General features: G+C 42.8%; 1 protein-coding gene across 14 annotated transcripts in view; it reads left to right on the top strand.

The window, feature by feature from the left end:
* Positions 1-13,547, top strand: part of ACOD1 (aconitate decarboxylase 1) — a 28,157-nt gene extending 14,610 nt beyond the window's left edge. For 4 of the 14 annotated variants that reach the window (XM_069008743.1, XM_069008720.1, XM_069008716.1 and 1 more), the window contains 6 exons: positions 2,952-3,338; positions 6,979-7,140; positions 7,626-7,712; positions 8,247-8,336; positions 10,352-10,557; positions 11,101-13,547. In XM_069008743.1, coding sequence (XP_068864844.1) covers positions 7,063-7,140; positions 7,626-7,712; positions 8,247-8,336; positions 10,352-10,557; positions 11,101-12,055 — 1,416 coding nt within the window. In that variant the 5' untranslated portion in view covers positions 2,952-3,338; positions 6,979-7,062 and the 3' untranslated portion in view covers positions 12,056-13,547. Of the gene's footprint in view, positions 1-1,538; positions 1,660-2,951; positions 3,753-5,457; positions 5,541-6,978; positions 7,141-7,625; positions 7,713-8,246; positions 8,337-10,351; positions 10,558-11,100 lie in introns of those variants that run through there. The other 10 variants (XM_069008791.1, XM_069008748.1, XM_069008736.1 and 7 more) reach the window with 10 other exon arrangements.
* The last annotated feature ends 49 nt before the right edge of the window (positions 13,548-13,596 follow it).

Raw genomic sequence — 13,596 nt, 5'->3', positions numbered from 1 at the left:
TGCTCTGAAGTGATCAGGAGCATCAATTTGCTTGGTACCTTTCTGTGTATGATGCACAGCCCAGCACAGTGGGTAATGCCTCATTTGCACCACCGGAGTTCTGCTGGTAATTTAATTAAAATTGCCACATCCCTCACATGTGCTCTCACTATTTTGGTTTCCGCTCATCAAACTCTGAATTTATGCTAGTCAAGTTTTATCATCTCCCCAAATAGCACAAGTCATGTAATGACATGTAGATGTAATGACATCTGGCTGCATTTTGGACACATAATATAGACATCATGGGCTGCTCTTTGATTAAGAGAGCAATATGTGCTACAGGCTGCCACAGGCTGCCAACAAAAACAAGAAGTAGTTATGGAAACTGCAGGTACACAAAACCTATGTGATCTCCCACACCCACTGCTATTATTCATACTGGAAATCATTGGGAGAGACTTGAGATGTTAATGGTTAATGGCTCAAACATTTGGCCATTTGCAGAGGCAGCAGGGTGCTTTGCTGGAGGAGGGTTTGCACCCACTGAGGGGAGGAGATGAGTTTCTGGGTGTGTGGTGGCAAAACCTCTGATCCGAATTAGGCAGAGTGGGTGAACACCCACCACCAGAGGTTCTGGGGTTTCAGCCAGATAAGATAGAAGGTCGATAAGAAGCAGGCCCTGCAGAGGTGGGATGGTGCTTTTTATCATGCCAATTGTCCTCCCTTACACTTCTGACTTGGGTGTAAAATCCCACCACCTTGGGAAAGGTCACATTCACACATAGGCCTGAAGGTATTCATCCCTTCTGATGGGGCATAACTGGCTCAGCTACATGAGATGAGATGCAGCTTTCCTATCTTAGAAGGTGTCATAAACCATCAAAGACCCCACCCCCAAAGCACCCCAAGACTCATTCCTTAGTACTTCCACCGGAGAACTGCACATGATCCACAGGTTTGCAGCAGAGCCTGAGTGTGCTGCAGAAGACAGAGTAAAACTGAGTGCTGGCACCAGTAAAAGAGTTAAAAGCTGTAGCATTGGTGAGAGCTAAAATGCACGTTGGATCAACAGGAACTTCATGGAGCTGCAGTGTCTTCTCACAGTTATAGACCAGGCCTCTTCGCACTATGTGGGAATACTCACAGCTTTTTACCGGCTAGGTTCGTAGTTCAATGCCTTAGAAAGCCTCGGGCAGCCTGCAGAGGTAGCACAGGCAATCCAGAATTTCAGTAGCTCTAAAAGCGAGAAATGGCAGCTGCAAATCTAATACCACCAGTAGAAGCAAAGAGGGAGAAATATAGCCTTTGGCGTATGCCTTAGTCCTGCAATCAGATGCTTTCAATACAGACAGAGACACACCAAAGTGGCTTGCAGAAGGGAGCTGAGCCAAAGAGGGTGGGCCCACTCTGAACTCTCTCTTTTATTGGGAGAAGGGGGAAGGGGAGGACTGGGGGCGGACCCGGGGTGAGCAGCCAATCAGACACTGCTCCAGAGTCTGAGTTACTTTTGGTTTTGCCCGCGCATTAGAACAAAGAGGTTCAGAGCACATGGCAGGGGCAAGTCCTGCCTTGTCTGACTAGTCTCGGGGAGGGGGAAGGGCGACCTAGGAGCAGGCAGCAACAGCACTACTCCATAAATGATGCTGTCTTGAATGTGGTCCTAAGGGAATATCCCAGGTATGTCTGGAGCCTCTATCTTACAGTTCACTTAAGCAAAGCAGCATCTATATAATAAGTTAAAATGAACCTTGAGGTATTTCCTTTAGGAATAGCACTGCTAATTTAGGAAGGCAAGAAGGGTAGTATAATGTAGTGCACTGACCAGCACATTGACTCATAGCAACCTTTACCAGAATATGGATGGGAACTTCCAAGATTTGCTCTGGCAACTCTGAAAAAAAACAAACAAGGGTGATAACTTCTCAGAGATTTCACTGCCATTGCCACTAGTTGTGCAAGTAAGTGAATAAGAGAACTACTGTAGGCTAGAAATTTCCAGAACGGTACATTTCATGGTGCAATCATTGCCTATTGCATTTGCTGTGTGTTATTGCTGTCTGGCTCAGTACCCACTGTTGGGGTAAACGTGGGAGGGTAGGCTTGAGGAAAAAGAGGCACAGGGGCTATAACAACAGCGGGTGCAATATTACAGGATCTGAAGAGTTATGGCTGTAGGGCTGCTAACAGGTTTTAGATCAAGCCATCCATTCCAGACAATTCACTAAGATTCTCACCTTTTTACTGTAAATAAAATATCCCACTAGAGGGAAAAAGAGCAAGTCCTGCACTTGTAAGCTGTTTTCAGACTCACAGCAACAGCAGAGTCTCTGTAAACACAGCACATTGGCACCTGTCTCCTGTTTTCTCATCTAAGCACAGGCCATGAATAAAGTTACTTTTTAAAAGCTGGCTTAGAGAAAAGGAAGCCTGGACTCCGTATTTTGTCACATGTTTTTATATTTCCTTAGAACAAAAGGAGCACAAGGCTAGGGTCAAAATTGCTTTCAGTTGCAAACATACAGCTTGCAGGTGTAGGCAGAGCTTAGCATAAAATAACAGGAGGCAAAAGAAGGAAAAAAGGAGCTTAAAAATGTGATGTCAGCAGGAGAAAATAGACTCTGTGGGGCACTGGTTTTCTAAAGCCTTGTTCTGTAATCAACACAGCTCGTTACTGTAGCTGCGTGTGATACTGCAAATGGCATTTGGATGAACACGTTTTGTCTTTCCACCACACTTTCTAGTTAACAAATTGTCTGCCCAAATTGCTGAACCATGTGTATTGTGTCAAAGAAGAGGAAAGCAGCAGATTCCCTTTGTCAGGGTAGACAGCCTGTACCAAACTCTCAGTCACTGATTTTCAACCTTCTTCTGTTTAGACCCCTAGGAATTCTGCTGTGCAGGTACAGGACTTTGTATAGATGCCTCTTCCCCCTGCAGTGATAATCATATTGCTTTCTTTTCCCTTACAGTCTACAGTGTACACCTGAGTCTGAGGTCTGCAGAGCACAGTTTGGAAATTGGTTTCCCAAGCAAATGTACAGTTCCACTTCTTTCTTTTCTTAACAAAAAGTCACTTTCTCGTAATAGTTCAGTCCTTAAATAGTACTAATGTTATTGTTGCAATGCATGGGACAGTCCATCCTGCAATCAAGATCACAGAAAGAAGTGACCATGTATCTGAGATCAGCTAGCAGCACGTGACTGCACATCACATTGCAAGGCACATCACAAGTTCTCTTTCCCATCCAGATTCACTCTGGAGTCTCATCATGGGATTAAGGCAGCAGGACCTCTATCTCACTTGAGGAGGAAAAAGAAATGAGAAACAGAATGGGGTTATAAATGTAATCTCAAAGGTAATGGAAAAAGGGGATGGACTTTTGGGTTTGAATATCTTTTATTTATTATGTAATTTTTTGTGGTTGCTCAGGGAGGCTGTGGAGCCTCTGTGCTCAGAAATATTCAGAACCTAACTGGGCACAGCCTGCTCTGGGTGGCCTTCTTAGAGGCCTTGTTAGATGGTCTTTGGGGATCCTTTTGGGGGTCCCTTCCAACTGCAGCCACTCTGTGATTCTGTGGTTCTGAAATATAAATATTTTCTTCCAATTTTCTGAAGAGAAGAATGAGCTGAAGGAACAAAAGTGAAAGTTAATAAAATCTTTCCCTTTTTCAGCCCAATAGCATTAACTTCTATTAACATTTCTAACCACTGCCAACCTTGTCAACATGAGCAATCCCATTATGTGGGCCAGATTTTATCAGCTCCAAAGGTAATTCTACATCCAGGCTACTGCTGAGGTTTCCCTCAGTGTGGAAATATGGGGGGCAAGGAAGAAGCACTGATGCACATTCTGGTTCTCTCTCCCTGTGGGGTCAGGATTTGGCAAAGCGCATGTCGCCCAGGAACTAGGACATGTTTTATGCAGATGCAAGTTATACCTGCGTGGGTGAGGAAACTGTGGCATACTCATAGAGACGTGTGGGAATAAGTTCAGTAGCCATGCTGATCAGCAGCTCATATTTAAAAGAAAGACAGGACAAGGGTTTAAATGGAGCCTTCACATCATGCAGGTTAGCCTGTGTTTGTAGGGCTGGGTTTTAGGAGTCCCGGGCCTCAGGCTCTTTGGCTGTATCTGTGAACTGACTCATCGCCACTTCTATCATTTAGGGCTCTTTGTTACCCAGTGCAATTTTCAGCATCAAGTTAAGCACCAGAAGATGACACCCAAAAGCAGAACTGGCTAAAAGCACAGGCAAAATAGGCAAATGTCTGGGTTAGAGCTTGCTGGGGAGCAGTTGATTACCTCTTCTCTCATGTTACGTGTCTGTGCCCTCCCAAAATTTCACAGAATACTGCTAGCCCTACTCCTGTCTCCTTCTGCTTATGCTGTGAGATTTAATTTTGCATTTCCAAGGGAATGAAACTCAGTTATGCCTCACTGCTGAGAATCACTGAGCTAGCTCTGGAGACAGGCTGGACCAGCTCAGAAATGGGTCTGCTCAGCATCAGGGCTGGCCCAAGGAGGACTATGTATCCAGGGACAGGAGAAGGGGAAGGACACAGCCTGAAACAGGACCTTTCAGTAGTGGTTAGAACCACTCAAATCGATGTTTAGCTTTACCTCCTGACCCATGCTGTTATCTGCCTGGAAGCACTCAGGAATTACATAAGGCTTTACAAAAATTTTGGAGGTATTCTCAGTAAAGGGCTGACGTTCCTAGATTAAGTTTTAGGCAGTACTTTTCATGGAAGTGCAGGTCTGCAAATCCGAGATTTGATACTTTGTTCCCTAATCCAGGTGATTCCCATACTTCAGACATCATTACTTACTTACTTCAGAATTAATCAGTGGCCCCTAGTCATGCTCCTGTGGGGTCTGCTCCCTTCCTGATGGGATAGGCAGGGATTTCTCACTCCCTATCTGTCACTAACACACAGTGATTCATGCTTTTAAAACACTTCTAAGTGCCAAGAACTGGCTTAATCCAATTTATGGTCTGAAATTCTTATGAAAATTAAATTCTACATTTCCCAAGGCTAAATTGTATGTGTTAGAGATGAGATATATAGCAAAAGAAGAAAAAACCAAAACAAATTAACAACAGGTTGTTTAAGCTAAAAAAAAGCCTTTGCCATCCTGTAGTCTAGTACTGGACTTTCCCAACCAGTAGAGCTATCCATGGATTACCGTGGTTCCACACACCTCTCCATGCTACCAGATGTAAGACACTTGAATCAGTTTGTATCTGGTAATGAAGTATTGCATGTATTAATTTACACAACATGTAAACATGACTGGCTAAGTCCTATCACATGTGTCCCAGAGGTTTATTGTACAATTAGTCAGAGGAAAGTTGAAAGTGAAGCAAAAAGAACATTTACAGGCAGAAGAGGAAATGGGCAGGACAAGATGCACAAGTAAAAAGGCCTAATCCCTTCCCCACCTCAGACAGACACATATAAACAGTGAGAGAGTGAGTTCCCCTGCTCAGTGGCCACCACTCATTTGCTGCCTCTCTCTGGGACCTTGCATCACCCCTGCAAGATGTGGGCAAAGGTACTGTCTTCTTTCTTTGCACTGTAAGATGCGATTCTCTGTTTAAGCTTTCATATCCTCACTCCGTATGTCTCAGTAGGTGCCCATCACACCACAGGATATGTGATTCACCTGCTTTAAACTGCTTGTAACTGCTTCTTCAAGATAATCTTAATGCTTCACTACAAGTGTGAGTGAGAACTGGGTTGTAATGATGGGTACAATTCTGGTCACCATTGCTAGGGAAAGAGGAATCCAGTGTGAACAAAGTAATGAAAATTTACGAGCATAGTAGGGGTGAGTCCATATTGTAAAGGAGAGAACAGTTTGGTTTCTTTAACTCAGAAAAATGAAGGTCAAAAGGAAATACCACCACTCTGTGTGGATATGTGCAGGGGAGTAAAGGAAGGGGAAGGAAGAGGAGAAAGGAAAGGAGATAATTTCCAAAGAGAGAGAAGATAAATATTCACTACTGCCAGTATAAAATAGAAAGTGTGTGTATAGACTGGTGGCAAATAATATGTACCTCTACAGCAGAACATTTCTAATGGTCTAGGAAGGGAAGTTTTAGATTATTTGCTAATAGAGATACTAACAACAGCTCACAGCCAAGAAGCAGGTTGAATTTGCATAATGGGTCATTGCTCAATAGGAGAGGAAAATAAATATATATAATTGCCAGACCAGCAGGATCCAGGAACAAGGAGCCACTGCTTTTCAAAGAGGCAAGACCTTGTCTTGGAGAAAATCTGGGACTCCAGCTGAGAGTGAATTCAGTGGGAGCTATGAGCAATATGTGCAAGGTAGGGCTGACAACTCCTGCCTCCCACTGAGCTCCAAGCTCAGCAAGACTTGGGATAGTAAGGCTGCTAATCAGGGAGATTAAATCTTGCCTTCTTGTGTGGTAGTGGGTACACTGGCTTGAAATGCTACTCTCCCACTGATTTCAATAGCGATAAGCAGGTGCTATGGGAAAGATGTTTTTACTTCTATCTGGAGTGTGTGTGTGTGTGTGTGTGTGTCACACACCCCCCCCCCAAATAGAAGTAAAAACATAGTCATTAGAAATGGAGATGGAGATGAAATGGGGATAAGATAGAGACAGAGATGACAGAGATAATCTTGCATAGTTACAGCACCTGCAGTGCATACTCTCAAGGACTCAGGGAGAAAGCAGAAGAAATACAGAACAGAAAAGGATAATGATAAAAGCATAAATAAAATATAAATAACACAGTGACATTTCTGGGAATAAAAAGAGGAAGAATTCAAACCTTGGTTTTGCTGATGCAATTCATGTAAGCAGGGGCAAAAATGGCCAGCAAGCTACTCAGAAAACCCAAAACAGAAAGAAAAAAATGAGGAAAGGAAAAAAAGAGGAAAGAAAAATTTTGAAATAGTGTTTCCTTTAAATATAGAGACATATCTACTTCTTTTTCTTTATTTTTTCCCTTCCCAGACAGTCACAGGAAATTTTGCCAAGGTGATTCATGGTTTGAATGCAAATCAGTTGACAGATCAAGTAATTCAGAGAAGTAAGCGAATGATTCTGGATACTCTTGGAGTGGGGCTTCTGGGTACCAGCACCGAGGTCTGCCAAAAAGTGACACAGTACAGCAAGGTAAGGTGTCTGGTGTTCATAGCACACCCTAAGGTTTAGCTTTAAGCAAACAAGGGAAAACTTAGGCTATGAAAAGGAAATTTTGCCATGGTGAAATTCTTTTGTGGATGGAAAGAAAGAAATGGTGTTCTTCCCACTGGAGACAGTGAAACTTCAGTGCTCAAGTTACTTTCCACTCTGGATGGGCAGAAGCCTATGTATCAGCCTGTATGCTAAGATCCCCCTCTACAAACACAGTCAGCTAAGAACCCCTTCCTTTCTTTCACCTATGATATTTTATTGAAAGCATCAGCAAAGTAAACATCACTTATCACCGGCCTTTCAAATCAAGGAACTCTTAAAAAGATGGGGAGTTAGCAGTGGGTTACTTGCAGTCCATAAAACATAATTGTTGTCTGAGGTGCATTAGCCATGCTTCTCCTCTAGTCTTGCTCTCCTCATGCTAGCAGAGTAATTGACCCTGAAAAGAAGCCTTCCCAACACAGGAGTGCATCAATGAAGAGGAGTTTATCCCACTGTTTTTTCATTCAGCTCTGCCTAGTGGGACTTGTGCTCCAGAGCTCTGCGTGCCAGTAAGTCTCTTCCCACAGGGAATTCCCCTTTCCAAGCCATGGTAGTTTATGCTGTTTTAGTCAGTTTGCAGCACCAGGAGGCCATCTATCATTTACTCAGGGTCTTACTAAAACACTGGAAACAAAACCATTTAACAAGACGTCTTCCCCAACAAGATGATGACAGTCCTGTCATCATTTAGGTCGGACTTGATGACCTCAGAGGTTTTTTCCAACCCAGTTGATTCTGTGATTCTGAGGGACTTGTCAGTGGGTAGTGAGAAGGGACATCAGTAGCCAGAGGTTGTGTGAAGGTACTGAGTGGCCAGATGGATGGTGTTTGTCTGCCTCCGAGCTCTGTTTGGGTGGAACAGGACATAAGAAAACAGGAAACTGAGTTTCTTTTCATACTTTCTGAAAGAACACTATTTTTCGCATAAAAGGGAACAGTTAGGTCCCGAAAGGGCATGGTCTGCTCTCAGTTACATCAGAGATGCAGTGCACATTTATCCTTAGGTTCAGGACTTTGAATTAATTGATGTCAATTTGTTTCAGATCTACAGCTCAGATTTATCCAGTACCATCTGGGGCCACTTGGATTTCCGACTGCCTCCTCTGTATGCAGCTTTTGTGAATGGAGTGGCTGTAAGGGATGCTCTTTTATTTGCTCTTTAATCATACAAATTGATGCCATTCTTGCTATATAGAGAACAGAATGTTCCAAAAATCTTAGCTTATTCTGACGCCAGCTACAAAACTTTCCTAGACTATTCTCCTAATGTGCTTCAACTTCCTTCTAGTGAGATTAAATTTAAGGTATGATATATGTGTGATCCAAACTCAACAGCATCCCTTACCTTTAATGTGGGACCTGGGGCTGTTGTCAAATGTCAGAACTCTAGGGCTTACAAGCTGGTAACCTTGTAGCAAGGTTACAACCTTGCTGTAGCCGCTTAAAAAGACACACTCTAGCTCTACCTCATTTCACTGGGATCCAAATTTCATGCCAACTGGCAAAGTACAGCTACAGAAAAACCCAGACAGATGCACATATAGATACATACACATATAATATCAGAAGGCAACTTAATCTTCAGTTATCCAGTTTCCAAAAGCCAGTTATAAATTTTGGACACACAGTTTGTCATTAAAGCAGTAACTGACTCCCCAGACATTTGTCTAAATTCAGATTGAGGCTGAAACCATTTGAAATTGAAAGATGCACAAGAGGTGGGGTAGACAAATTTGGCAATTATGCAAAATTAGGGAAGGTGACCAACCAAAGAAATAGTAATATTAAGCCTATTTAAATTAGTGTGACAACAATATCAGAGGTCCAATTTAACAGCTCATTTCCAATGTAGAGAAAATTACCTTGGAAATGAGATCTGGTACCTCTCAGCTCCTGGCAGCCCTTGTGATATTCAGATCTGGCTGTTAGCATATATATGATCATTTCAGTTTACATCTTGGTCACAGGTCAATGTTAAGCACTTACTGAAGACACCAGAAACACAGCTTACAGGGTACTGGGCATGAATTTCCTCATCCTGCACTGCAGGGCATCTTCCCACATGGCATCAAAGTTTTTCAAGGCAGAGACTAGGTTTTCTTCTATCTGTTTAGAAACAGTCCTCAGAAATGCACAATCGCAGTATCACAGGGCAAAACCTGACCACTGGGGAGCCTGACCAGCTTGCTCCAAAGACATGGGTGAACAGATGTGAAAGCTTAGTTTTTGAGGTGTTATTATGCTACATAAACAGTGCTGTCCCTGATGCTCTCAGCTCCCTGGGGGATCTCAAAACTTTGTGGGGGGAAGGAATGTGTCTGATAAGCAGTTCATTACAGACACTGACTGCACTGTTGGGGACCATCAGCTATCAGATCAGCAGCCATATGCCAAGTTGGGAACACCTAAAATCTTCCTGAGCAGCTGGGCTCTGGGCATGAGAAAGAGAAGGCACCACTTGGGATAGTCTCTTGAGCCAAGCAGCTCATTCCACATTAAGACTGTAGCTTTCTTCTAAGTCCCAGCACTCCAGGGAGTCTGGTTCCTTGTGTAACAAACAGGTCTTGTTTCAGTATGCTGAAAATTCAGGCTAAGGCCTCCTGTACATTTGCAGGCTTGTGCCTGTTGCCTGTGAATGGTTGCACCAGAGAAGTAACTCTGATGATATAAATTTCATTTAGCAGTATTTACCTGCTACAGTTTTATGGTGCAAGTCCTAATAGCAGCATCACTTGCAGCACCAGGGAAGTAATTTCATTATGTTTATATTTCATTATGTTTTGAATAAAGTGAAAATTCACTGTTCACATAGTGGACCTAGAACATCTGATTTAATTATACCAGTCTAATTAAAGCAGCAAAAGCCAACTGCAGAAAAAAGAAATCACTGTCACACTGGTTTCAGGCTGGTACAACTTGGATTAGAATTATACTCCTTTGAGGTAAGATCTCTGCTGCATTGCCACTTCTCAGACAGCCATGTTGGGAGTAAAGGTCTTTAAAAGACTTCTGAATTTTTTGCTTTCTAAGGAAGATTTAGTTCTTCTGTACTTTTTTATACCAGTTACAGTAGTTTCATTTGACTGAGGCAATCTTGTCAAGTCAGAGTTTATTTCTAACAACAGATCAATGCTTTTCTTTCCATTAGGTGCACTCAATGGACTTCGATGACACCTGGCATCCAGCCACACACCCATCTGGGGCTGTGCTCTCTGCAGTGATTGCACTCTCAGAGGCCTTTCCTCAGAAGAAAAAAATCTCTGGTCTTGATCTGCTCTTAGCTTTCAATGTGGGAATTGAAGTGCAAGGCAGGTTGCTGCACTTCTCCAGAGAAGCCAGGAATATTCCAAAAAGGTACATAGAAATATTTAAAGTAGAAAGTTGAGTGGAAGTGGTTTTTAATCAGTGTTAATACACATAATTAAATGTCAGTTAAAATACAGGGCTGTTTATCTGAAAATTTAGGGAAGGTTCATTTACATGTAAATACACTTGACTCCTAACTCTTGAGCTAATAGATTTCTTTGTGAACGCATTGATCAATTCACAATAAGGAGATGATGATCTCCCTACTTTGAATTTTTATAGATCTATAATAATACATAAATTTAAATAATAATAAATATAACTTTATATGTGACTATAAATTTGCTTTGAACTATGAGCAGCTCTAATGTTTCAATTGCCTTCTGGGGAGGACCTACTGCAAGCAGTACTATTCCAGTTTAACTTTTTCCTGGGGAAAAGTGACAGCTCTCAGTTAGGCCCACACGTGAATGCTGAATGTGTGTTTCTTTATGGTCCAATCCATTTTCCATGGCAATAAATGAAAAGCTTTTGTATATAGTGAATTTGAGGTTTTGTAATCTGGTAATGAAGATACTTTTGTTTTCTCAGGTTTCACCCACCAGCTGTGGTTGGTACAATGGGGAGTGCAGCAGCTTGTGCTAAACTGTTAGCTCTTGACCAGATGGAATGTAAAAATGCCTTGGCTATTGCTGCCTCCTATGCAGGTGCCCCACTGGCTAATGCAGCAACCCAGATAAAGCCCCTCCACGTTGGGAATGCTGCCAAGCATGGATTGGAAGCAGCTTGCTTAGCTTTACAGGGTCTTCAAGGAAACAAACAGATCTTGGACATGGAGTCAGGGATGGGTGCCTTTTATACAGATTACAACCCACAGACTCTGCCAACCTTGCAGTCCTACCCCTGGCTCTTGGACCAGCAAGATGTGGCCATCAAACGCTTTCCTGCTCATCTTGCAACACACTGGGTGGCTGATGCAGCATCTTCTGTTAGGAGGAAGCTTGTGGAGAGCAGTGAGAACTTGCTCCCCCTTGATAAAATTGAGAAAATCATTCTCAAAGTCCCCGAGGTCAAATATGTGAACAGACCTAGCCCAGCCTCAGAGCATGAAGCACGACACTCCTTCCAGTTTGTTGCATGCTCTGCTTTGCTGGACGGCAACATGTCAGTCCAGTCCTTCTCCACTGAAAACGTTCACCGGCCAGCCTTGCAGGAGCTCCTCTGCAAAACACAGCTGGAGCACCCTCCTGACAACACCCCCAGCTTTGACAGCCTTTACTGCGAAGTGAGCATCATACTTGAGGGTGGCAACACGATCAGCGACCGCTGTACTACCTTCTACGGGCACTGGAGGAAACCTCTGAAAAAGGAGGACTTGGAGAAAAAGTTTCAATCCAATGCCCTTGGCATTCTGCCTGCTGAAGCTGTGGAAGGCATTATAGAGACCGTGTACAACCTGGAAAAAGTAGAGGACTGTTCTGTGTTAAGTACATTTCTGTCAGGACAGTCAGCTAGAGCGCTTCCAGAGAAGCTGCGCTTCCTTTGAATGTTCCAGCCAACAGCTACATGCTCTTCACAAAGCCAATGCAAAATTCAGGACAAACTCTTACTTAGTGACTCAAGCACTTTTAAATAAGACTCCTGTGACACAAGAACTGTATTCAGTCCAATATTGTGGATTTTAACTAAGTAAATAATTTGGTGATTATGTGCCCAGCTTAGTCAGGCTGAACAGAAGATCCTCTGCTGGCACAACCAACTTCAGCTATCTTTGGACCTCTAGAGGCAGAGCACTCACTGCTTGCACATGGCACAAAAATCTCCCTGCTCTACTGCCAAAAATCTGTGTGCTGCTGCTCCTAAATAACTCCATACAGGAAATCCAAATTCTGGAAGAGTATGGAAGTGCTGTGTCCATGAAAATCATCACAGTTAGAAGTACAGAGAACAAGAGCCTTTACATATTTATTTCTGTAGATTTATTTCTACAATCTCCTTGAAGAGGGCACCTGTTACATGTGAGTGTTGACATTTGTGCTAAAATAAACACAGCCCAGGTAGGGAGGGGTAGCACTTGATACCCTGCAGCAAGTCAGGCATCGCTGCGGCGATCGCTCTCGCACTGAGGCAGCAAAGGCCTGGGCCCAGCCTGCTCACACGAATGCTGAGCATGAGGGACAGCTCCACACTCCTCTCATAAAGGCATTATTTCCCAGTTCCACCTCTTGGCTTCTGTGTGGTATAGGTCTGTTCCCATTTTATTCCCGCCCCCGTTACAGGAGACACTGAGCAGGTGATGTCAGTTTAGGTTACTTCAGGCCCAGCAGAGTGTGGGCTACACTACACTGGGCAGGAGTGACAGAGATCTGTGAACACCAGAGCACTTCTTATGCCAGACAACTCAGTGTCCACAGGGAACCTTGATAATGAATTCTGGGAATTTTTTGCTCCTCTAATACAAAGCCTTGCTAGACTGAGCTTCTAAGAGAAGCTGCCAACTCTTTGTTCAGCTTTGTAAGATCAAAGCATGTACTCTAACACATATAAAATTATCTTCCTCAGGGCACTAACTGATGTATGCAAAAAAAAAATCACAAAATAAAGCTAATTCATTTCACTAAATAAATCTGAAATTAAGTCTTTTATTAGAGCAAAACGTGTATCTTTTCCACATACAATGCATTCATTTGTGCTGGATCTTGGTTTATGAAGTTGGTTTACCTAGGGGCTCTGCAAAAAATTCAGAAGTCCATTAGTAATACTTGCTTAAAAACTTGCAAGGGGAAAAAAGAACCGAAATAACCATATTCTTTTCTTTTTCCCTTCTGATTAGAAATCAGAATTGCTCACCTATACTGAAGGTAATCAGACTCATTTACAGCTATTTCATTACAGCTGGGTAACAGCAAATGTGAATTACTGATAACCTTGAGTGATGTGATAAAACCCCATTGCCCATTCAGTCTTTTTAAGACTGAATACATTTGGATTCATTAAAAAAAAAAAAAAGAACCCCCCCATCACCTTCAACATACAGCTTCTGTTTTTAAAGAGAAATAAATAAGTTAAATTCAGCAGTAACCATCG

The sequence above is a fragment of the Aphelocoma coerulescens genome, chromosome 1 (assembly GCF_041296385.1).
Source record: "Aphelocoma coerulescens isolate FSJ_1873_10779 chromosome 1, UR_Acoe_1.0, whole genome shotgun sequence".
In the NCBI taxonomy this organism is placed as follows: domain Eukaryota; kingdom Metazoa; phylum Chordata; class Aves; order Passeriformes; family Corvidae; genus Aphelocoma; species Aphelocoma coerulescens.
The sequence above is the reverse complement of the archived record's forward strand: the minus strand, read 5'-3'. Positions and strand labels throughout refer to the sequence as shown.